The sequence below is a fragment of the Temnothorax longispinosus genome, chromosome 5, assembly GCF_030848805.1.
Source record: "Temnothorax longispinosus isolate EJ_2023e chromosome 5, Tlon_JGU_v1, whole genome shotgun sequence".
Classification (NCBI taxonomy): Eukaryota; Metazoa; Arthropoda; class Insecta; order Hymenoptera; family Formicidae; genus Temnothorax; species Temnothorax longispinosus.
Genome location: NC_092362.1, coordinates 12,381,386 through 12,407,951, shown reverse-complemented (window position 1 = coordinate 12,407,951; position 26,566 = coordinate 12,381,386). Strand labels below are relative to the sequence as shown.

Sequence of the window (26,566 nt, the reverse complement as noted above, 5' to 3'; positions counted from 1 at the left end):
AAAAAGAATTTTTTGAAAGTTTCTGGTTTTATTCGAGTCATAGGAGCTATAGATTGTAAGCACGTACGAGTTCAATCATATGGTAACTAAAAACATTTATATATATGCAATCAATTAGAAAAGCCATGCGATCCAAGCCTAGGTCCTTGACAGCCTTATATTAGTTACTGTATACATATATGTCTATATATATACATATAGTTTTTTCCAACATACTGCGCGCCGATTATTTGTCGGACTTAAAACACAGTAATTGTTAGAATTAAAAACCCTTCCCTCCCCGGAATTAAATCGACTCGATTTAAATATCTAATAACTGTAAAGAAAATTTATTGCGAAAAATATTACCTCAGCCAGGGCTCGAACCTGGAACCTCCCTCATTCCGTGTAGGGCGTCGTACCAATTCGACTACCGAGGCATGTGGTAATATTTATCGCAATAGCCGGTTAATAATAGTTTGAAACGTCTTTCTCAGGCGACGTGAATAATAATAAGAGAAATAGGATCGTAAAGACCTAAGCTTGGATCGCATGGCTTTTCTAATTGATTGTATATCTTTACGATCCTATTTCTCTTATTATTATTCACGTCGCCTGAGAAAGACGTTTCAAACTATTATTAACCGGCTATTGCGATAAATATTACCACATGCCTCGGTAGTCGAATTGGTACGACGCCCTACACGGAATGAGGGAGGTTCCAGGTTCGAGCCCTGGCTGAGGTAATATTTTTCGCAATAAATTTTCTTTACAGTTATTAGATATTTAAATCGAGTCGATTTAATTCCGGGGAGGGAAGGGTTTTTAATTCTAACAATTACTGTGTTTTAAGTCCGACAAATAATCGGCGCGCAGTATGTTGGAAAAAACTATATGTATATATATAGACATATATGTATACAGTAACTAATATAAGGCTGTCAAGGACCTAGGCTTGGATCGCATGGCTTTTCTAATTGATTGTGTATCTTTACGATCCTATTTCTCTTATTATTTATATATATGTATCGCACAATGATTCATATTTGATTAATACATTTAATTGAATTTTTGTGTTATTTGTATCAGATGGAGAAAACGCAGAGTTATATCGAAACAGAAAGGGCTATTTTTTGATAAATGTGCAAGCTGTGGTCAATGCACGATTAGAATTTATTGACATTGTAGCGCGCTGGCCTGGAGTAACTCATGACTCCACCATATTCAATAATTCGCGAATAAAAGCTTTATTTGAAGCTGGGAGATTTGGTAATGGAATTTTACTTGGAGATTCCGGTTACTCAAATTTGCCCTATCTTATGACACCTCTGAATAATTCAGTGACACCTGCTGAACAATTATATAATGAAGCTCAAATTCGCACACGGTGTATAGTAGAACGCACATTCGGCATATGGAGTCGAAAATTTGCCGTAATCAACATCGGTTCTCGTTTCTCAACTGTTGAACGAACATTACCAGTAATTGTAGCGACCGCGGTACTACATAACATCGCAAGGCAAGCTAGGCCGCCAGATCCACTAATCAATGGAATCGTGTACGATGAGATACCACAGATTCGCGATATAGATTTGCCTGGCGAAAGGAATGATGTGAGACAACATATGATAGACAATTATTTCCAGAAGTAATCATACTATACAATTGATATAAAATAAGTATATATTTTTATTTTTATTTTTGTTTAATCAAAGATATTGTAAATAACACATTAATAATTTTGCAGCTTATTATAATGAACAAACGGAGACGGAAAGTTATATGAAAAACCTGTGTCTATTAACACAGTTCATATTTTTTATTTATTAAAAAAATATATATATATACGCAATGACAAGAACTAAAAAAAATCACTTAATATACGTCATTGATCGCACAAACGTTGTTTTTATATTGTTCGGATCTGTGCTACGAACGGCGCGCCTGCGAGAGCGGCAACCCGTTCTGCGCTCCGCGGGCATCCCCGCCCCGCGACGCAAGTACAAGTAACACCTGTCGCCGCGGGGCAGCTGTCGTTACTCGCAATTAAAGTACGACCAGAAGTGTTTATAAGGGCCAGCCTGGTCGCAAGGATTCGAATTCGCTTCTCTCGCATGACGTCTCCCCCGAGCGTTAAATATATCGGGTGTGATCGAGACTAACGAAATTCATTCCGCTTCAACCTGGAGCAAGCGAAAGCCGCTTATCGTTCTTCGGAACGACGTGCGGGGAATCATCATCGCCTGTGTGCGAGCCCGGCAGAGTCCGCCCCTCCCGCCGTGTCAGGTCAGTGGTGGTGGTAGCACAGGGCCACTCTGCCCACGGCTCCCGCAAGGGACGCCGACGATCACGACCCAGGAGGCGAGCCCGGAGGCCCTCCCCGCAACGACGACCTGAGGCCAAAGCTCCCGCGCCTCCACCAGGACCGCTGTGGCTTCTAACGCGGATTAGCCTCCCATAATATAATTCTAAAGACAATCTATTCATGACTGTATCGTAAAATAAGAAATACATGTTGCTGCATTGTTAATTTAAAACTCGACTTGCCGCTTCTTCACCTTGCCCCCTGCGTCTCCCGAACGTATATTCCTATTAACACTGGTCACAATTATTGTCATGAAATATTTGTATATGCGTAATTAATGACAATAAAAAAAATAACTTAATGCATTATTGATCGCATAGCTACATTGTTTTCAATTGACACAGCCCACAATTATTGCCATGGAATACGTACTAAATTAACAAAAAACTAAACAAATTAATTTCTCTTATCACCATCAGTACGTCTTCTTTACCCGTTCATATGTACATGTAGGTTAAAGAAGAATTTCTTCTGAAGATTCAGATGACAACATACTATCTGAATAGGAAGAAACAGGCTCTCCTCTATTCGCCTTTCTACATTTTATTTTAAGTAATTTAACTGCAAGTTGCTCTTTTTCGAGTTTTCTTTTTAGTATTTTTGTTTCAATTCGCTGTTTAGCTTCAATGTTCTTTAGCATTAACTTTGCTAGTGATGTTTTTGTCTCCATAAGATTCAATGTTTCTTCGTTGGAACTGTTTATTGACTCCACCGCTTTTGGACGCTTATATTTACACTGGATACCTTTTTTGCATTGGAAAGCGGAGGACTGATGACTTTCGAATTTTTGAAAATTATATTCCGCCTAACTGTCCAATTCTCTGCTTTTTACTAAATGCTGAAAATTGTTGTATCTCATTAAAATAGTATAAGTTTTTATATGTAAAACAACAATAAACAAAAATATTGTATAATATTTACAAACCTGAAAAACATTTGTATGATTTGAATCATCATTCTCCATATCATCATCTAGTAGATTACAGTTGATGGTGTTTCTACATCATTCGATTTGGATGTTGGTTTGTCAGAATCGAACGGATTGATCAATCCATTGATGGATGGCCCAATTATTTCATAAATGGCATCGGCCACAACACCAGTCACAATATTTGAGGATCCACCACCTAACAAATATATGTGATAAAAATAAATTCTTGCTCGTAAATAAGCGCCTAAATAATTAAATGTTAATTAAATTACCTGTGAAATATGTTTTTTTTTATTTTTTGCATACAACTTCTTGGCGTCCTTCTTAGCATTGATCCAGAAGTTTTTTATGTTTCCTAATTCGCGAGAGCGACAGTTGCTTTGCTGATTATACTCGTTTAATATCTTTAGCCAAGCCTCTTCTTTGTTTCTAACACTCACAGCATCAGTCCACTTATTTTCTATTATCAATTTGTATTTTTTTTATTAATGATACAAGTACCAGTTTTTCATCTTGAGAAAAATTTGGTGCTTGTATTCGGTTTGTTTTGATATCCATTTCTTTATACGATGAGATATCGTAATGAGAACAAAGCTGGAAATTAATTATTTCAATGTTTAATATACAGGGTGGACCATTTTAATCCATCCAGTCGAATATCTCGAAAACCATGTTGCTGAAGCTAGCAGCGGGAGCTAGCAGCGGAACGTCTCGCGGACAGGGCCGAATAACATGCGGGTTCCTCAGGGGGTCCGAACGTATCGTAGGTTAATTATTATCGGCCGCTGGGCTTTTCTTAGATATTATTAATTAATGAAGATTAAATATATCTATATATAAAGATTTTTGATAATATTCAAACTGTTTTTTCATCGGTTTGATATAAAAACATGTTTTAATTGTTATAGATTATTCGATATAATAATTGTAGAACATAGCAAAGAACGATTCTCTCCAAATTTTTAGGGGATCACGTTTTTGCTATAACAAAACAATTTAGCAAGTATTTGCGACGAGACGCGGTTTCCCTTAATTGTTATTAATTTTTTATTAACAACTTATTATCTAGCGGTCGACAGCAAAGAGCAATTCTCTCCAAATTTTTAGGAAATTACGGTCTTGTGATAACAAAGATCGAGGACGACGACTAGAGCATAAATTGTTAATAAAAAATTAATAACGTATACATATATGTATGTATATGTGTATAAACAAATGTTTTTTGTTGCTCCAAGATAGCGTGAAAACATTTTTGATAATAAGTCGTTTTATTTTGACCCAACTGGCCAATTAATACAGGAATTGCACGACGTTTCGACTGAATTCCGGTCTTTATTGAGTGCCTTTGTTCGAGTTACACCGATCCGCATAACAAAATTCAAGTGGCAGCATCCTGAAATTTTATATAGAGAAAAGCATTTAAAAAAAAGAGAAATATCCGAAATGTTTTTCATCAAAAAACATGATTGCACAATCAATTTAGAAAACGATACTGAGAGCCTGCCATCTATTTATAACCGTGTTATTGGTATTACTTAGTTTGCTCTTCATATTTCGGTTCTGCTCGCTTTTCCACCAGAGCGCTGTTTGTCATTCGCGGATTACGTTGACAACCTTAGTTCGACTTTGACTGTTTTACTGTTTGGACGTTATGCCTCAATATGGCTGGTGACGTTTTAATTTCATGTATCACCGTTTGTCTTGGAACGCATAAGAATTGTAAGCTTTAACTAATTTTACAATGTTAATTGACTTTATTGGTTTTGACTATCGTGATATTGTAATAATTTTGTAGAGTTTTTCTATTGTTAAATGTATAAATTCTTTCTCTTGTGTTTAGCTTTGCGTTTATCTTGATGTAGTCAGGACACCACATCAACGATGCAATTAATTTTGTTATGCGGATCGGTGTAACTCGAACAAAGGCACTCGATAAGGACCGGAATTCGGTCGAAACGTCGTGCAATTCCTGTATCAATTGGCCAGTTGGGTCGAAATAAAACGACTTATTTTGAATTATTTGCTGGCTACTGAAATTTTGTTTATTTTTGATAATAATCTTTGGAATGATAGTTACAGTTGCATAATATAATTATAATTACAACATAACTACCTATAATTGTTTTATTGTATGTCATAAATATTAACTGTATCAAATTGTTTAGTATGTTTATATATATATGTTAATTATTGTTATATGTTAAAAATCTTTTTTTTTTTAATCACGCGCGTGCAATACAGTGTGTCATTTTTACGGTTTTTGCTCGGTTCTATGAGGCTGCGATCCGATTCATGCTCACAGTGCTAAAAGCACCGCTCTATCTATAGATGGCGCATTCATCTACCGACGAGTTATGGTATATGCCCACAGGACGCGGAAACAGTTGTCGCGTAAAGTCCCCATACTCAATTGCTCAATTGCCGCGCGGTAAGAATGACATATTAGGGTGCTGTCACATGGCAGTCAGAAATTCAGAAAACGGAATTTCGGAAAAGTGACGGAGAGGGGGTCAACCAATCAGAGTCAGCTCGATCGGTGCGATTTTTCAAGGGCCGGGCTCCCCATGGAACAACTTTTACGGAAAACTAAATGGCATTCTAACCTTAACATATTTTTAAATTAAAGAAATTTCTATATAATTTTAGAGTATAATAAAAAATACGTCGAAGCTTTATTTTTTAATAAACTCTACTACTACGGTAAGTATCTTTTTTCTTCTAAAACAATAAAAATAATTTTTTCAATTTTTACTTATTCCGGAAATATCAGTCCATGAGAAGCCCAGTCACAAAAATTTCGGACTGACAAGTCCGCAATTTTTGCATGTCTGACAGTATGTACATTAACTATTTATATATTAAAAATTGTGTATTTATATTATTTTGTAGAGATAGAGATCATGAAATGGAAAAAAATTAAAATACTTTTAACGAAAGAAGTTATAAAATGCATTTAATAACTTCTGACCCCCTCTCCGTTACTTTTCCGAGATTCCGTTTTCCGAATTTCTGACTGCCATGTGACAGCACCCTTAGCCAATAAACTTCTGGTTTTTACGTAAAAGCAATACGTTGATTGGCTACCGCGTCGCTTCTTGCCACGCAGAGCTGCGGAAACATCACCTGGATACACATGGGTATACTGCCTTCTCCTTACTCCCTTCTTAAGGCCATCGCACACAAAATTGCATAGGCTGCATAAGCATAGCATAAGACAGCTGGACCAATGAGCATTCAGCATAAAGTCGCCATATTGATTTACAGAACATGACAGAAGCATAGGCAGAACATATGCATAAATAACGAAAAATGCCATGCGTAGCATAAGACCGGCTGGACCAATGAGCATCGAACATAAAGTCGTCATATTGATTTACAGAGCATAACAGAAGCATAGACAGAACATGTGCGTAGTAAACGAGAAATTCCATAAAAACGAAATTTCAACCAATCAAATGCCAGTCATGAGCCTCGATCACCAAGGATGCGTTCGAGAAACACGCTACTAGACATAGACATATTATATCTAGACCGAGCATATGCTCAAATTTGAGGAGTAGGGGTATAGGCGACGTAGAAAGAGAGACACTCTGTTGTGTGGCTGTTCGTTTTCTCTCGTTTCGCGCATGCGTACGCAAAATAAGCGTGATGGGAGGGAGGCATTAAGAGGAGCGAGGTGGAACAAGGAACAAGAAACTGAAACGACTAAAACAGAACGGCTAGAAGTACTGAAATTGGTTATGGCCGTATAAGTGCGTATAAGCGGAAACCGCGTTGTGCAAAGTAAAGTGCTGGAACGCGTACAACGTGCGTGAACGTGCGGAGTTTGGTACTTTTGGCAGGTTACGATCGACCGATCGCTCGTCCGTCGACCGACTCGCCGACCGGGACCGACACGGAGGCCGGATATCACGGTGCGCGAAATCGCGACAGGTGTCCCGAGCCCGTGGACCAGTGGCACGAGGGAGGAGACCCGACAACGACGAGGACGCGCGCGCGCGAGCGAGAGCAAGAGCAAGAGCGTGAGCGAGAGAAAACGACGACGACGACCGGGCCGAGGGAGTGACACGCGACGTGGTGCGTCCGTCCGCCCGCTCGCCCATCCCTACATCCCGTACGCGCGGCACGGTGCGGCAGTTACGGCACAGGACCCACGGAACCCGCAGGACCCAGAGAACGCGCGACGCACGCACGGCGTCGGAGATGCGCGCGCGCACCCACACACACAGGCACGCGGGCACAAACGCAAACGCAGCTCGGAGGAGCTTGGCTGAAATTGCCAAAGTGTGGCTAAAATTGCAAAAAATGGTGAATTGCTATATATGTTGGAAAGAATTCGATCCTTCGTTTCCACGACAATTTCACAGGTAATGTGTAAATCTGGAAGTGGTTAGATTTTATCACATGTGTATTTCTTTATATAAAAATATTATACGTCTCGGAATTAACATCTCGACGATTGATCTAAAAAGTACTGTGTCCGACAAACCAAGTTGGCTCGCAGTTTTTCATATCAGATGTTCATATCGGAAAGATCAAACGATGTTAAATATTGTAAAGTCGGTTTAAAGTAATTATTTCTGTTAATAATCACTGGCGGAATAAATATATTATTCGGTATAAAAATATTCTTCAGCTTTAATTTAAAGGGGGGAACCTCGTGTAAACAGCACTTTTTTAAAGATTTTATTACAAAAAAATGGGAGTAATTATTGAATTCAAATAAAATACATTGAAATATTTAAGTTTAAATGTACAAGAAAAAATTTTTTTGTTGTAAAAAAAAAACAAAATGGCAACGCTACAGCTACTTAAAGTTGGCTCTTCGAGTTTGCGCCGGACAACGCTCAGGTCCTTGTAATTATCTGAAATCAACGAATTAAATTTTTTTCATTGAAATAAATTATTTTGTACTTCATGAACCTAAACTTAGCAAAAAAAAACAAAAAAATGAAAACTTGGGGACATTTAAAAAAATATATATAATTTTTTGTTTCAAACAAATTGTTAAAAACAATATTTATTATCACAATTTTAATATATTTTTAGGTTCATGAAGTACACGATACATATACAAATATCTATACAAAATTTCAAGTTAATCGGCCATTAACTTTTTGAGTTATATTGTCCGGCGCGAAAAAAAAAGCGTTTTGAGAAAAACGCGTTTGAAATTTTCGCTACCAAAAAGTTATGTTCAGAGTGACTTATATTTACCTAAGCTTAATCTGCGATGCCAGGGCCATAAAGTAATCCTTCCTCTTCTAGAAAAACATCTAATTGTGCTGCATTTTCCTCTTTTTGAGCAGTCCTGGCCTCTTTTGTCGCGTTTTGTGATCGTCGATTTTGCCTCTTTACTCGATTCTTATCATAAGTATCAGCAAATTTGTTGCACTCCGGGCCAATTTCCAGTTCTAGATCGTTCATAACTCTCAATACAAACATATAGCCGTCGTTGAACATACCTCCGGCCAAGTATGCAGCAATTTCGATGATTTTTGAACCGCAGTTCAAATGCTTCGGAGCCAACACAGTTCAAACGCCACACAGTTGCATTGAAAGATTCGTTTGCATTCTGTGTGAAGTCACCCACACACCGTTCCAACAAGTCATCCCGAGACAAATCTTCGTAAATCGGCAAAATGTGCTTTTGTACATCTTTGTGCAGTGGTTCTGGATGTTGATAGACAACATTTTTAGCTTTTGCAGCGTTGTATGCACACCACGAGTTGGCGCCAGTAGGGCAAAAATGATGCTGCGGCTGTTTGTCCGTCGAAGATAGATGGTAATAAGTGGCCATTATTTCCTTTTTCATATTTTCTTTTGAGTGTGCATTCCTACGAATGGCTAGACCATAATATTTTGTCAATTTTTTAATTAAAGCATCGGTAAGCTTTCTTTTTCCACCAAGCTTAGCGATTTTTTTTTTACTTCTAAGGCGGCTCCCCATTCTCTTTTCCACGTGACCTACGCATTCACTTTTTATCACTTCAACATCTTCATACGGCTTAGCATCTAGCATAGTCTTAAAAGTTTTTGCGTCACCATCTCCGACGTAATTAGTATAGCGTACACCATAATATTCCTCAGAACGACGAAACATTTCAAGGACAGCGTCGACCTCCATTTTACCTGCAGATCCTTTATGAGTTATGGTACAATTTTCTAGATGCTCTGCACTCTGATCATTGTCAGCGTGGTGCCGAAAATAGATACATGCTTGACAGTAGCTGCTTTTTACGATTAAATCAATCACTTTACCCGAATAGTAAGCGATAAGAGTCGTCACGCCATAGAGAGAAGAGAACCCGCGCTTTTTCCACGATCCGTCGCCGCTTACCGTGAAATTTAGTAATGGCTTTTCATTCTTCTCATTATTACTTTTCTCCTCTTTTACTGCATTTTTGCAACTCAAAGCAAAAATTTTTTTGACAGACGAATGTACATGCTTTATAATAAGGTCGTAAGCTTGTATAGATAATCCACTGCCTAAGTCCATAATACCAAAAAAAATATTTATTCCTTCTCGAGCGACACCGAGTAAACGCATGGCAAAAACAACACGTCTATTTATTTCATAAGCGTTGTAAATAAATGGCCCTGATTGGATGAGGGAAGTTCTGCATCTACACTGCACTGAAATTTTGAAACCAAGACTTCTTTCGCCAGATTGTCCAAATTTAACTTTTTGCTTGCACACTTTACACACAAGTAAATCAGCGAGAGCAGAGAAAACGCTAATAAATTCAATAATTCGATAACACATACTAAAGTTTACAATAACATCTTCCGCTGACGCCTTCAACTTCTTTGCAGACGCGCTAGTTTCCTTGCTCATCTCCTCATCGACTTCCACGTTCGGTACATTCGAAAATTGATTGCCTTCAAATCGCCGACGACGAGGCCGGTTAGGACGACGATTTGGCTCATCCTTTGTAACTTTACGCATCATTTTTGCAAATAATATAAAACAGAAGCGATAATTACAGACTGTACGACACAGCAAAGAACGATATACTGTTAGTGAGTGGTCTCTCAGCTGTTTGTTTGGAGGGTTTTCTCTAATATTTTCCATAATATTTTTATTATGGTTATACACATAATATACATCCAATACGTTGCAATATTTTCTTCACAGAGCAAACTAATAAATTTTGTTGCACGAGAAATCGAAAGGTAAACGCCGAGAGCGAGTGCGCTCATGTACCTGCTTTTTATACCATTAGAGCGCATCACTTTAATGACTTCTTAGGGACCTTTAGGATTTAATTTAAGCTTTGAAACTTTGGAAATATATTCTTCAGATGGTACATGAATTTTTCAAGCCATAAAAAAAATGCAAAAAAAAATTTTTTTACACGAGGTTTCTCCCTTAAAATAATGTATAGTATTATGTTTAGTTTTCCGAAAGATGCAGAAAGGCGAAAAAAATGGTTTGCTAGCATTGGGTACACTATCAGTGCTTACAAAAATGCAAGAATTTGCAGTGACCATTTTGCACAGAAAGATTATTATTACTGTGGCACACCTGTACCATGTAAAAGATTATACAAAACTGCAATTCCATCTATTTTTATATGCAAAGGTAACAATAGACTTTTTAATAAGATAAGATTACGATTTTTTTTAAATAAATTATACTTTTATTAAGGTTATATTATTTATTGTTACTATAGTAAAAGGTTATTACATAAAAATTGTATATATAGATATACATATATTTTATACATAAAGCATCAGATATAAAGAAATGTTTTTTGTTTCATATAGATCTCGTCAAAACAAAGAAAACTCAAGTAATATAACAAACACACAAGACAATCAAGATTCAATAATGGATATTGAACATGATACTACTAATGGTGACAATAATACTACAAACGGAGAAAACACAAGCAATATAACAAACACACAAGACAATCAAGACTCAATAATGGGTATCGAACATGATACTAGTAATGGTGACAATAATACTAGTAATGGAGCAATACTTTCAAAAAGAAATAGCAGTGGAAAAAGGTAAGACAAACACAAAAATAAACATTCTAATTTGTTCCAATTTGTAAATATTATAAATAAACTTTTATTTCAGAAAACGATGTAATATTGACGAAGTTGAAAAGGTTTTCGTCAAAACTGGTAAACTAAATGTAGAATGTTTAAAAAAAACAGAGTTCACTAGTAATGCTTGGATAACATTTACAAAATATCTAAGATATAATAGATATTTAAACAAAGTGTCTGTTGCACGAAAGTCAAAATTAGAAAAAAAATTAATATCGCTGTAATCTATGACACAAATGTTGCAAATGTTGCAAATGCCCTGAAGGTTAGTAATTAATAATGCTTTGAAACTGCAGATTTTTATGTATTTCGTAATTAACGAATAACTTAAAATACTTGTAAATTATATTTCAGTTAACAGTAATTGTTACGAATATAAAAATATAACATAAAAATGTGCAGTCCATATTGATATTTGTACAGAAGTCATTTAATAGATTGCCAACCAGCAAGTATTATACTTAAGTATTTGTTAATATAAGCACTGCTGAGATTAAAATTGTATTTAGGACGGCAGTGCTGAGATTAGAATTGTATTTAGGACAATAATGAGAGTAAATGTAGATATAATATAAAGAAAGTAGGTAAAGAATAGTATGTAATTATGTAAATGTAAAAATAATTATGTAAATCTTAAAAGTTAAAATAACAATTAAGAAAGTAAGAAAGTAAAGAAAAGTAAGTAATCATGTAAATATAAAAGTAATTAGGTAAATGTAAGAAGTTAAAATAACAAGTTTCTTCTTATTTTATTTCGAAATTGTATATAAACGTATAGAGAACCCGAATACTTCGGTAAAGTATATGATGTAATTTATCACGTTACGGGTGGTAAATAAGATAATATCGTAATGAGGATGTAGTGCCTGGTCCTGTAGAAGAATTACTAACAAGACTTTTAAATGAGCGAAAGCCAAAAGTTTTTCCACACGCTTTGAGATGTTTTGCTTGTACGCTCCATTTTCACTCCCCTGCGGCATACTCATTCCTAAGAAAAACGCTTTTAAAATGTCTTCCACATCCAACTACTATTCGAACATGGATGCGAAATATTAGTAGCGACTCCGGTATATCTGACCAAGCATTAAAAACCGTACGCAATATAGTTCGAAATGCTCGCGAAAAAAATTAGAAAATAGTGTTCAATTTAACTTTCGATGAAATGAGTATTAGAAAAAGTGTTGATTGGGATGGACAAAAATCACATGGTTTTGTTGACATCGGTGCCATTGCTAAAGATAAAGTGCCGCTTGCTAGTGAAATTTTTGTCTTTATGTTAGTTGCAATAAACCAGAATTTTAAACTTCCAATTGCATATTACTTTACTGATAAATTAAATGGCCGTGAAAAAGCAAAGTTATTAAAGACTATTTTATGTGCACTTCATGAAAACGATCTAGATATTGTCAGTATTACGTTTGATGGAGTATCTTCCAATATATCTATGTGTGAAGAATTGGGCGCACGTTTGAAACAAAATGAAATTGAACAGATTGTACCATATTTTGTCCATCCCGCTGATGAGTCTAAACGTATATATATTTTTTATGACGCGTGTCACATGATAAAACTTGTTAGAAATGCACTTGGTAAGGAAGACTTAAGTGATAACAAAAATCATATAATTAGTTGGAAAATACGGCAATTAGTTTCGTTACAAGACGCGGAAAAATTACACCTTGCGACTAAAGTTAAAAATAGACATGTATACTTTTACAACGAAAAAATGAAAGTACATTTAGCAGCACAAGTTTTCAGTAATTCGGTAACTGCTGCACTTGGGTTTGGAGATATGACTTAAAATTACCTCATTTTGCCGGAGCTTCAGCAACCGCGACATTTTGCAAGACATTTAACGACGTATTTGACATATTAAATTCTAAAAATTTAAATAATAAAACAGAAACCAAACGAGCAATAACGAAAGATAAAATACATATTCTAAAAGATAACATTGAGAGGTTTGTTTTATATATTAAATCTTTAAAAATTAAAGACGTTCCTGTACTTCAAAGTGTACGAAAAACAGGCTTTATTGGGTTTGTTATTGATTTACAAAATAGTATTGCTTTAGCAGAACAGCTATTTAATGAAAATACAATAGAGTTTTTGTTAACATACAAATTATCCCAAGCCCACATTGAAACTTTCTTTTCTTTGATTAGAAGAATGAACGGTTGGAACAATAATCCGAGTGCGAAACAATTCAAAGCATCTTATAGAAAAATATTACATTTAGCAAATGTGTCTGTTCCTTTAAGTGCAAACTGCATTCCACAAGACGACACTGTACTACTTAATGTATCTAATAATGAATCTGTAAGAAACGAGCAAGTAACTGCACATAGTGTACAACAAAACGCAGATAATGATTCTGAGCAAGATGCTGCAAATGCTATTTTTATGGATCATGATTATTTCAATCAAAACAATAATTGGTTCTTAACTGAATATGCTGAGGAAGTTATTACGTACATGTCTGGATTTGTTGCTAAAACTATTACACACAAAATTGATTGCTTATTTTGTAAACAATTGCTCATTGCAAGCGAGGCACAGAAAGAATCAAACACATTTACTGGTAAACTGTTACAGCGAAAAAATCGCGGTGGTTTGTATGTAGCATCACGTGATGTTATTATAATATGTAAAAACGCAGAAAAAACTTTCAGAAGTAATCAAGACAAATTATTTACAACTAAAAATATATTAAATGTTTTAATATGTCAATCTTTCCGCTCACTTCCTTCATATGTATTTAATACAGATAAACATATTTATGAACAGTCTCCATTGTTTGATCACCGAAGTCAAATAATAAAACTAATTTTGAAAACTTTTTTCAACGCGCGTCTTAAACATGAAAGTACAACGCTTACAAATTCCACCCGAAGAATAAGAATGAAAAATAATAAATTAACACTTTTTCAAAATCAATAAAATTCGAATTATAATACTGAATAAGATACATATGTTAAAGTTTTCTCTGCTATTTTAAAAGTATATAAACAAAACTACTATACATTTTTAATACTACAACACTTAATGTATATGTTTCTATAACATTAATTGTTAATATTTATTTTATGTTAATGTAACACATTAATACTATAACATTTTATATGTAAACGATAAGTATATCCTAATAAACACTAAGCAACAGTTCCAATACATCTGTGATTTTATTTTGTATTCAATTATACCTTAATTATTTTATATATTTATTTATAATTATACCTTATTTATATTTATTTGGTATTCAATTAGACTTTATTTTATACATCGCAATTCCCTGAATGAGAATCCTACGCCTTTCTGCATATCTTTTGGAAAACTATAAACATATAATACTTTACATTATTTTGATTTGAAGCTGAAGAATATTTATATATAATAAATAAATATATATGTGATAAAATCTAACCATACTCAGATTTATTATACATTACCTGTGAAATTGCAATGGAAACGAAGGATTCCATTCTTTGTAACATATGTGGCACTTCATAATTTTCGGCAATTTTAGCCACATTTTTGCTATAAAATATTAAAAATAATTATCACTTAAAATAGTAACAATTTTAAGATTATAATAGCTCATATATATATAACAACCAATACATACAACTTGTGTTTATTCCTAATATTGATGGTATTTACTTTATGCCGTAGCTGCAGAACCACAGAGTAATATGCTTTTTACGTATAAATTGCGATATTGCTTTTTACGTCATCTGTTTATAGTATTTATTAACGTTTGATATATATAGTCACCATCTACCATAGAGAAAGAGAGTTTTCACGTTCCCCAGGCACTTTATTTCACTACTTTATTTTATTGGCGTCCTTTTATAAACTTGAATAAATACCGATAAACAAACTCGCCGTAAAAAGCATTATCTTTTTATATGTAAAACGTATAAACGTATTTACTCTGTGGTCCTACAGCAACTTTTAGCCGTTTCACGTTCCAAGTTTTAGTTTCTCGTTCCACCTCGCTCCTCTTTCTTAATACCTCCCTCCCATCACACTTATTTTGCGTACGCATGCGCGAAACGAGAGAGAACGAACAGCCACACAACAGAGTGTCTCTCTTTCTACGTGCGCGTATACCCCCACTCCTTAACGCTCGGTCTAGATATAATATGTCTATGCTACTAGAGCTGATAGTGCACTTTTCGAACATACCCCAAGATAGCAAACCTATTATTTTGATGTGTATCGAATGTTGTGTTGTTCGTGTGAATATTGTTGTTTATTACCGAGCATATAGCAAATAAAAATATGGAGGAAGATCATGATAATTATTATGCGAAAAGAAGTGAAGATGAAGATGAAAATTGCAATAATAATATACTTTACAATAGAACTTGATAAACAATCAAGAGATTTTAAAGATATAAAAAAAAAAATAATTCATGGGAAGAAATAGGAGAAATCTTAAACGCGACGGGTATAGGATACATTTTTCTTTTATACTAATATTACATTCATATATATGACTGTTTTAATATATTTTAATAATTATAATGTATTTCTTATGTATAAATATAGTTGTAATGTGTGTGCATGTGCGAGTAAAATCGATTTTTATTTTATTTATATATATTTCAGCTGCGGATTGTCAGACAAGATGGGCAAGACTACGCGAACAATATTCTCGTGAGAAAAAATTACAAGAAATGGAAACTAGAAGTGGTAGTGGACATGTAACAAGATCACAATTTGCCTTATATGAGCAGATGAGTTTTTTATTTAAACATGTCAAGAGTAGAAAGTTAGTATATTTTACCAGAGACTCTTTTATATCTATATTACATTTGTAAAAAAAGTTTATAATGGCTAGTCTATAATGAGTCGTTGATCGTTAATCAGATGTCGGAAGAGAGTCAGAAGAAAGTTATAAGCGTATCGTAAGGCAATCGGAAGTCTGTAATCGGCGATCGTAAGCGATTGGCCAAATGCCATCTCCGCCGTTTACAGACTTCCGATTGCCTTACGATACGCTTTATCACTTTCTTCCGATTCTCTTCCGACATCTGACTGGCCATAAGATATATTATGTTGAAATAATTTGTTATTTTATTCAGATCTATAACAAATATATCACATTCAACTACCAAACAATCAAGTCCGATCAGGAAGAGTATATTAACAGAAAAATCAGGTGATTTTAGTTAATAAACAGCTATTAATTTTATCAATTTGGAAAATATTGTGTTATTGTTTTAAATATAATTTAAATTGTAGGTTCCTCAAATAGATGTGTATCAAGGAATATTGGATCCACTCACAACAAGTATGATACAATCAACAAATCACCTGAAAACATGTTGAAAACTGGATTCACACCAGCAATGAAAGTTTCTCGCAGTTCTTCAATACATTCCCGTTGTTCTGACTTTCTACCCCATTCACATAACATTGATATTCCTGCTTCTCAGAAAAACATATGTAACCAACGTAAAACATATAAATCCTATATCTGCAGAGGAAACAAGTACAGTTAAACATTTAGAATTGTATTATGAAAATACTGTACATGAATCAATATTAACATTTTCTTCCTCAGAAACATCATTAGACAGCAACAATGAGTTTTCTGCACTGCGTAGCCCAGATGAATTATATAGTGACAAAGAAACAGTCTCTTCAGTAGAATTTTCACAAACATTAAAACAGAAAGAAGTTTTACCTGTCACAAATTTAAAAATAGTATCACCTAATAGAGAAATAGTTTCACCGACCCAATGTAAAAATCGTAACACATTATCTTCATCATTGCTTGTTGATTCTCCTTCAAAGATAGCGAACTCTGCAGCACTGTCTGTACACTCTTCCTTATCAAATATACCGACAAAATTAGCAAAGAAAGTTAAACGCAAATCCACAGCAGATGATGAAATAGATGATTCTTTTGTAAAATTAACTTCAGCGGTAACAACTCATTTCGAAAAAAAGAACCAAAATACAATACCTTCTGAAGTCTTACAATTAGATGAAGAAGACATTTTTGGTAAAACTGTTGCATGCCAATTGAAAAAAATCGCAGAACCTGAAAAAACTAAAATAAAAGGGCAGATAATGAAAATACTATATAATTTGTAATACAAAAGGTTTTATTATACATTTATAAAATAAAATTACGTTTATAAAACAAGTTGATTATACATTTTTACGACATATCCTTGTTGCGTCTTTTACGAATATAATCAATTTGCCACGGCACTGCACCTTGTGCTGATGACAAGTATTCACAGAGAGTATCCCTTTGAAGGTAAGCATGTGTTACTACTCTACGTACATTAGTAGGTCGCAAATTAGTTGCATTATTTAAACCTATTCTCCATTCACCTTGTATAACATGTCCTATATTATCTTCATTGTCAACATAATTCGGAGGACAGTAAATTTTTTCTACATTAGGTGCACTATTATTTTGCGTCATTAAAAAATTATGCAAATTTACTGCCGCTATAATTATTACATCTACGTGCTCAGGATTCATACATATGCAGCGTTGAAAAACTCTCCATCTTGAGACAAGAATACCAAACGTATTTTCAATAACACGTCTGGCTCTAGATAATCGATAATTAAATATAGACTTTGCCTCACTTAGAAAATGCCCAGGATAAGGCCGCATTATTCTTTTGGATAATGGAAATGCCTCATCAGCCACAAAATAATGAGGCATTTCTATATCAGATAAGAGTAACTTAGAATTTTCGACGGGTATATTAAGATTATCATCATTTAAGCCTTTCCCAAAATCAGATTGTGCGAATATACCGCCATCACTTGCACTACAATACGCGCCACAGTCTACTATTGTAAATTTATACTGATCATCGCATGCAGCTAATAATACAATACTGAAAAACTTCTTATAATTAAAGTACAGGCTACCGGAATTTGGTGGTGCTTTGATGGTAAAATGTTTCCCGTCGATTGCTCCAAGACAATTGGGGAAATTCCAACGATTTAAGAATCCAGCAACTATTTCTTTCCATTTTTCTTCTGTAGGCGACTTTAAATATATTAGGCTTAAAACTTTTACTGTTATTCTGCATGTTTCTTTAATAATGTTGTAAGCAGTCGATTCTCCTATTCTATTGCAGCCGCCTGCTGTCTATAGCTCCCATACCGACGAAGGGCGCCCGCAAAGACGTTGGGAAAATTGATCCTAAGGTCATCATCACTAGATTGGACGACGGCCGCATCATCGAGGAGCTGGTGGACGACGAGGGTACGGAAGCCAGGACTGGAGATCACGACAGTGATGCAAAAAAGTCTCAGCCAGCCATCATGCCGAATCCGGCAATCTAGATATTAATATGATTATGGTGTTGGATATTACGTTTATAAGATAAGAAAATTACGACTAGGTATTTTGATGTTTCTTCCGATCATGTTTAGTTTACTTCGTATTATGTTGTCCGATTAGAGAATATAGCGAGTCATGAGACATGATCGAAATCAATTTGTTTTGTGTATAAGGAATATTGTACGATTATTTTTCATTATAAAGACCGTTAGAATTAAGGGAGATGTAAGCGTTAGTTAACAATAAGTAACTAAAGTCGGGATCATGTGAATTTATTTCTTTCTTCTTATAAAGATTGATGATTATTGAATCAATACCTCGCCAATTTGTTCATTTACGTTTATTAACTCTGAAACTGCAAATCACTTGTTGGTTGATAGCAAAAGCAAGGCGGGTTTTCAGCAATAAAAACATTGAGTTTAGTTAAAAAAAACTAATGTCGTTGATTGCGTATCCCCATGAATTTTCTTATAGAATGCGATAAGGGGAAGTCCGGAACACAGAAATGTAATGGTGGTTGAAGGTCGAAAAACAGCTTTTGTTCCGAAAAGTGAAAGCGATACAAAAAAATTGTTTGCGTCAGTTGCTGCGTAGTTCCGAACGATCATGCAGACACATCTGTGGATAGCGTGATCACAGAACGATAGTGGGGAACCAATGTAGAGAGTGAGGGAGTCGAGCGACGTGCAAGATTCGAGGAGTCTTTCCCGAGATATCGGAGCGAACGGTCGGCTAACGATTTCCATCTCCTCGCAATAAGGAGACGTTGAGTTACGATTGAGACGGGAAGATCCCGCGCCGGGCGCGTAAAGAAAAGAACTTGTCGGAGTCGCGACATAGAAATGAACACTAACGTTTGCCAAAGTACACGCAGTCGTATACGGCAACTTCGAAAAACTCGTGTGCGCGATTATTAATTGTAATCTGAAACGAAGAAATATATTACATATTTTACCAGCTACAAAGATTACCAATTTATTTCGTGTGCGACGATCCTAAGAGACCCGTACCCGATTCCTATTATTTACCTGTCGGCGTTCCACGATCCAATCAGAGGCGTGAGATCCCGCGACGGTCCAGCGAAGGTCCTGAGGCGTAGTCAGTGGTGCGCAGCTGCAGTCCTGAGACGGTCCACGGAGCGGTCCAGCGGAGATCCAGAGTCTACGAGGAGAACCTGAAACAAACAGAAAAGGGGAATTAGTGCAAGTCATCGAAAGGGTCAGTAAATTCCATTAATCTTTCTCGGTAGGCATAGATCAAAACCGAGTGGCGACCGTATGAACCAAGCATAAGAGCGAGTAATGGTAACACCGAACCTCCGTCCGGTCACACTATGCGCAAAGGCAATTGAAGATATTTGATCACCTGTCGCAAGATATCTGGACTGAAACAAAATTATGTAGCAAAACCAACATTTACTGTAATGATAAACCGATATCTACAGTAAAGATTTACAAATACCTGAGAATAATAAGAATCCGTTGTTCTGCTGACAATGCTCTCCAATTGTTCTTTTGTACGTGAGGTCGCAATAGATCTATTAATTTATAAAAAGTAGAGACATTCATTCGAGTATATTTGAAGAACATTACTGAATCTTCTTTTTCTTTTAGCTCTTGAAAGAGATGTTCGAAATCACCAAATTGTGGTCGAGCCGCATATATCGGTCGTACCCATAATCGTTTATTATTATTCCGCTTACGTTTTCGTAAAATTTTATAACACGCTATTACTGCGATAAGTGCGATATAATCGTCCGTGTCATCCGTGTCCATTATATTAAACGATATTTGAGGAAAGCGCTGTTCAGGCCGATTTAACTTTCTCTTTGGTAACAACTTAGAATATCGCCGCGTCTCCAACTGGAAGTTCTAGTTATTTAATACAAAAGGCCCTTCACACAATAAAACATATATTAAGAATAAGAATAAATATTAAATATTATGCTATATAAATACAGAAATATCCTGTAATAAAGGAGTGTTCCTATATTTATCTTCCTATATTTATCTCATATTTTATTCTTTTCTATTGTGCGTTACGTTTAATTATTATTTGTATTTTCGATTCTTAATATTTAAGATTCTTAATATTATTCTTTAATTCTTCCTAATATGTGTTCTATTGTGCGCACTTCTCGTATTTCTCTCGCTTTTGACAAATGTCAATAATATTTAGGTTAGGAGGTTCTTCTTCAGTCTCTGATTGGAGTGAAGTTATGCTATGCGTAGGACTCTAGCTATGCGTACTTGTGTAGATTGCGTATTTTTCTTATGCTTATGCTATGTTATGTCTATGTTCTATGCATTTTGTGTGCGATGGCCTTTAAACTCGCTAAGTACGAGAGTGGGGAGGCTGTCTCTTTCGATGGTTCGCGGCGTAATTTTCGGCGGCGTTAATGGCGGACGGATTCGGTTCAAAGAGCAAGAGCGGCTTTTTGTGTGTTGCGTTCATCAACCTGTGCCATATTACGAAGATCGCTGGCCGTATCGTGCCCTTCAGAGAAGCGGGTGCCATATAAATAAAAGGAGAAGAAAAGCCAAGCAAGAGCAAGACAAAGGTGTTCGTCCGTCTTGATAAAACTAATTATTGATTATCATGGCCGACGAGGTTTCCAAGGACGTTGGTGATTTAATTGGAATGATGAAGATAAAACGATGATGGATAATACGATAGATGAAGGTATATATGTTATGTTATATTAATAATTGTACAGGGTGGCCCATTTTAAAAGAGCCAGGCAAATATCTCGAAAAATATAAAAGATACGGAAAAACGTTTATGTAACACGTGCGTGAAAATTGGCCTATTGCGCGCGCGCCCTCAGTGCGACGGATGGCCGATTTCACACACGAGAGATTTTCCGCTCGAAACGGTGCGGTAATGTTCTCATTCCGCAACAGGAGACAACAAATAACTATTTTCAGACAAAAGTTGTTTCGAAGGGGGGATTAATGTGACCTTGAATAGTCATTTGCAGGTCACATAAAAATCACTTCCAATTTCTTAAATAAAAACAAAATTAGAAAAAATATTTTTTCTGCATTAATCTCTTAGTTTTTTTTCCGTTTTAAAAATAAAAATAAAAATAGACAAACTGCCATACTAATACGTGGTCGTCAATTTTGTGCGTAATGCCCCGGTTGGCGCACTCATCTCAAAGTCAAATTTACTTTTAATATTTTAAATGTTTTTTTTAACAATTACGCTCTACTTAATCAGTTTACGTTTATTATTTTATTAATCACATTTTTAGACGTTATTTTTTGTTTTTTTAAGACTTAAAATATGTTATAATTCATGTTGTTTAATATAGACGTAAGATTTTTCCGGAGACGACCGGGAAAAGCGGCGTTACAGCGCTCACGCGCTAAGTGTAAACAACGAAGAAAACAACGTTTGCTTTCTGCCGTTACAGAAAATGCAGAGAAACAACAGCAGCAGCAACAGCAGCAACAGGAGCAACAACAGGCACAACGAGAAAAGGAGGTGCAACACCAGGCGCGACAACAACAATCACAAAATGCGCGTATATTAGAGCTGCAGAGAGAACTGCAGACTATAAGGAGACAGATTCGGGAGGAACGAATAAAAAACTGGCCAGGACGAGGCCGATATAACTATGGTCGTGGTCGAGGTCGTGGACGAGGAAGAGGACGTGATCATGGTGGTCGTGGTCGTGGCGGTCGTGGTCGTGGAGGTCATGGTCGTGGTCGTGGCCGTGGTTGTGGCAACCAAGTTGTAATATACCAAAAATACGTCAATAATCATTTTTAAAAATATATTAATTTTTTTTTACTTTGTAATAAACTGGTTTTATAATAAAAATTTTATTAAAATAAATTACTAAAATGTAATTGTATATATTACTTATATAAATATTTTATAGGTAAAATTAGGAAAAAAATGATTCCCTAAAAAAGAATCTTGCAAAATTGGTTCCTTCACAGTTTCTGAAACTAGGTATATAATAATAAAAATGTTTTGCTTGTACGGTTTTCTTTATAATTTTAAATTTTTTATATTTTCTCGTGATGTTATTTTATTTATACTTGTGGTTTCAATTAATTTATTAAGTCATTATTTTTCTTATGTTAAAATCACATTCATATTTGTTACATGATAGCCTATTTACATTCTGTTTTACAGTATATCTAAATAGGAAAAGGAAAATTGTTAATCTGTATTCTTTAAGTAAAGTAATAATATTATATTTGCAAAGATTATAGTTTAACAAGTAGTGATATAAGTATCAAGAAAGTCATTTTGATGTTTAATAATTACTGAAATTAGCTTGTTTTTGATATTATCAATGATTATTTATTAAATCTATATAATTAATTATTCTTACACGTACATGCTGCTCTTTCAAAAGAAAAACTCAATATTTTGAGAATATTGAGAATATACCGAGAAGATGATAGGAGAAATAAATAAAACAGAAGTAGTCATCGAGGAAGTGCAGGAAATAGGATACGGAGATAATAAAATGACAATGCTGAAGTACAGGAACTGGAAGGCCAAAAGGGAGATAATGAGATCGAGGAAAGAGTTAGGGAAAAAATATGACAGCTTTCTGAACGACGACCTTACCAAAATGGAAAGACAGATACAGAAGGAAATAAGGAGAGCAAAAGAAGAAAGAGAGGCGAGAAAGAAAACGACAATTGGTTACCAGAAGATGTGGGTGGACAACAAAGAGTTGAGATGGAATGAAAACAAAGGAACTTTAAAGAAGAGGAGTGAATGGCGGAAAAAATAAAGAGGCGAAGAGGGATAGAGAGGGAGAAGATGCAGAGAAGGAGAGAAGAGGAGAGAAACCTGGGAAAAGGAGGAAGTGACAACGGATGTGAAAGCTGCAGAACAGACCAGTATCACCGCAACGTGTGCGACGGACAGACGGCAAAAGCAAGGGGATCGAAGGCGGCAGAACAGACCGGTGTCGCCGCAACGTGTGCGACGGACAGGTGGCAAGACCAAGTGATCGATGGAAAAGATCGAAGGTAAGAAGGGGAACAGGCAAGAGACGCACGTGGCGATAGTAAGAGCGAGCTGTGTAACAAAAGGTACGATAAAAGAAAGAAAGCAGGATATCGAGAAAAGTGATTGCGAAAAGTTGCAAAGGTAAGGAGTGGCAATAAGGGTGAAGGTGAACTAGAGGAGGAGAGCACATAGGTGATAAACAGGAGAGCACATAGGTGATAAACATATAAGATATTCGATAATTTGTTTCAGATACCACGGAAGGAAAGGAAAAGAAAGATGGACGGAAAGACGAAAGTCAGAGGAACGGTAGAGATTGATATGGAGGCGATAGAGATGCTAATGGAGGGACGAACAAGGAGGACGATGAAGAACCTTAAGGCGGAAATAAAAGAGCTGAGAGAAGAAGTGGAGATATTGAAAAGGAAAGTTTATAAAATGGAGTAAGTTTCGGGTAAAAGGAAGAAGGAAGAGAGTGAGGAAAAATAGGAAGAAGTATGCAGGAAAAAATGGTGGTACGAAGAGAATGAAGAAGACGAGGAAGAGAAGAAAAGGAAGAACGTGATAATCAGAGTTGAGAAGAATAGATGGGGAGGAAACAACTCAAACTGGAAGAAGATGATGCAATTTTTCACAGAAGAACTGAGAGTGAAGGTGGAGGTGAAGGAGGTAATCATGATAGGACAGAGAGGGGAATGGCTGACATTTATGGTAAGGTTAAAAAGTGAGGAGTGTAGGGAGCAGCATATTTGTCTCCCTTCCGATTGGTCAGCCCCCCTCTCCTGCGCTAGCAAGAGGGGTTGAGAGTTACGAGGTTGGCAGAACTGAGTTACGACGACCGTTAGATTTGTATTGACTCTCGTGGCAGTTGCGTGATCTGCAATAAAGTATTATTTTATCAGCAGTAATCGAGTGTGTAATTATTCCTCGATTTCTCTCGTCAAGACGTCGGTAGTAGGCCGACACCCGGAGGCATAATCGACCTTCTGCGGTACCAAATACCTACATTGGTGACCACGACTAAAAAACATGCAACGGTTCTTGCACAAATTGCTACCGGAAGCCCGAGTCAGAGATAAATCCTCGTGTGGACCAGTCTTCCCCGAGGAACGAACGCAGAAGTAGCGGATCAAATTACCCGCAACCGCAAAGTACATTCCTATGCCCGCGTCCCTGGCTGTTATTTGCCCACGCTGCGGCCAGCCAGCCTTGCCGCGCCGAAACATTATTCGGGCGGCCATTTTTCTTGCCGCGCTTTTTATACGAGGCACGAGGCGGGCACGTGAGACCCTACCGGCGCCCGGGTGGCCACAGCGGTTCTGCCGTCTTGTTACCACGACCATCCCCTGGTGTGCGTCCGGCCCTTCTCCGCCGCCGCCGTTACCGCCTTCTCCTGATGGTGCGCGACCGGCTTTTCTCCGCCGATGCCACGGATCGACAACGTCGCTGTCGCCTCATCGATTTGATTGCGTGAAGCCAACGACACCGGCGCCTTGGATTCCGTCGTCGTTGAGACATTTAATGCGTGAAGCCAACGTCTCCGGCGCCTTGGGTCCCATCGTCACCGGGGCTTTAGATTTTACCCAGACTACAGTAATTTAAACGAAGGATAGTAATCCGCCCCGCGCCGTCATTTCTTAACACTCGTGTCGTTTATATCGTTTATATCGTTTAACGCTCGTGTTATATTTAACGCTCATGTTGTTTATGCTGTTTATCGCTCTCGTTTTGCTAGTAGCTTACTGTAAATTTCAAACAATGTCGAACACAGATTCTACAGCTTCCCAATCCCGAGCGGAGGTAGCGGAAAACCAGCTCGCGCAATTACAAACCCAGTTCACGCAATTTCTTGACCAGTTTGCGCAATTGCGTACCCAGTTGAGCGATCAGGGCCTTGATACAGTTAATTCAAACGCGATTGATAATAATATGCAAATTCCGTGTATAGATAACTTCTGGGTTCCCAAGCTCCCCCCGTTTTCACAAATTGACCCAGCATTGTGGTTTATCCAGGCTGAGATTCTCATGAGAAATTCTAGGATCACTGCAGAGTTCACTAAAGCCGATACCGTACTCGCTGCACTCGATGTCGAAGTATTGGGATACGTAAGGGACATAATTACTTTAAACCCTTCCCCAACGGATATTTATGAGCAGGTTAAAGCTCGAATTATCGCGGCATACGCACCTTCAGACGAAACAAAATTACGAAAACTTTTATCGGGACAAGTCGGGACCGACGGAAAACCTTCGTTAATCTTCAGTCGATTGCGCGGACTTAATAGCGGAAAGGTGGATGACAGTATAATAAAATCAATTTTCCTTGATCAATTACCACGCCAACACCGCGCGATCCTGATAGCTACGAGAATTACCGACCTCAACCGTCTAGCCGAGACCGCCGACCGAATAGCTGAGAGCAATATCGGAGGCGAGTCTTACGCGTCCGCCATAAACAAGGGAAATACACCCCCTCTCGCAGAAACCGTGATGCAGCAATTTAGCGATATGATTGCCGATATGACGGCCTCATTTAAAAAAGAATACGAAAATCTGCGAAAAACACTAAATTCGTGTTCGCAATCCAATTCCCGTTCGTTGAAAGATCCAAAAAACTAAATCACCCTTTCCGTTCGGAGACGGTCGGTAAGGGCCTTCAAATTTCTAACCGTCTCCACGTCCGTGATCGTACCAGTGGCTAAATGTTCCTTGTCGATACAGGCGCGGATATCTCTCTTGTACCCGCTATCGATAGGATCAAGGGAAAGCCCTCCGAATTAGAGCTCTTTGCAGCAAATAATACACAAATAACAGGAGCCTTTCCCCTCGCCCCGCCGTCCAATTGTGACGTGTTTCATCATATTATCACCACCGGCCCTCCAGTCGCTGCGCGCGCTAGGCGCCTTCCTCCTGATAA

The 26,566-nt window shown here is 36.7% G+C and overlaps 3 protein-coding genes and 3 long non-coding RNA genes across 6 annotated transcripts in view; 2 read left to right on the top strand and 4 right to left on the bottom strand.

Moving 5' to 3' along the window:
- LOC139813476 (uncharacterized) overlaps positions 1–26,566 on the bottom strand; it is a 396,598-nt gene that overhangs the window by 267,783 nt on the left and 102,249 nt on the right. The gene's annotated exons all lie outside the window — the stretch shown is intronic.
- LOC139812711 (uncharacterized) lies at positions 6,956–13,505 on the top strand. Its single transcript, XR_011731923.1, has 4 exons — positions 6,956–7,642; positions 10,676–10,860; positions 11,046–11,294; positions 11,368–13,505. It is a non-coding gene; the product is annotated as an uncharacterized lncRNA (long non-coding RNA).
- LOC139812702 (uncharacterized) lies at positions 7,649–10,576 on the bottom strand. The gene is given in 3 exon segments (XM_071777751.1): positions 7,649–8,140; positions 8,493–8,813; positions 8,815–10,576. Coding segments are annotated over 2 exon segments (1,851 nt in total). The 5' UTR covers positions 10,351–10,576; the 3' UTR covers positions 7,649–8,140; positions 8,493–8,498.
- LOC139812707 (uncharacterized) lies at positions 14,309–15,325 on the bottom strand. Its single transcript, XR_011731918.1, has 3 exons — positions 14,965–15,325; positions 14,789–14,876; positions 14,309–14,673 (listed from the first exon to the last, which is right to left on the bottom strand). It is a non-coding gene; the product is annotated as an uncharacterized lncRNA (long non-coding RNA).
- Positions 15,477–16,661, top strand: LOC139812712 (uncharacterized). Its single transcript, XR_011731924.1, has 3 exons — positions 15,477–15,792; positions 15,954–16,506; positions 16,590–16,661. It is a non-coding gene; the product is annotated as an uncharacterized lncRNA (long non-coding RNA).
- LOC139812705 (uncharacterized) lies at positions 17,263–20,931 on the bottom strand. The gene is made up of 3 exons (XM_071777755.1): positions 20,128–20,931; positions 19,999–20,045; positions 17,263–18,464 (listed from the first exon to the last, which is right to left on the bottom strand). Exons 1-3 carry the CDS (start codon positions 20,439–20,441, stop codon positions 17,515–17,517), a joined length of 1,311 nt encoding a protein of 436 aa, XP_071633856.1. The 5' UTR covers positions 20,442–20,931; the 3' UTR covers positions 17,263–17,514.

Excerpts from the sequence above, each read along its gene's own strand:
- LOC139812705 (XM_071777755.1), bottom strand. The coding sequence starts at position 20,441 with ATGGACACGGATGACACGGACGATTATATCGCACTTATCGCAGTAATA. Across the intron at positions 20,046-20,127 it reads CGGATTCTTATTATTCTCAG|ATATCTTGCGACAGGTGATC; the intron begins GTATTTGTAAAT and ends GTTTCAGTCCAG. Across the intron at positions 18,465-19,998 it reads TTCAATTGCCTTTGCGCATA|GCGGCTGCAATAGAATAGGA; the intron begins GTGTGACCGGAC and ends TATAGACAGCAG.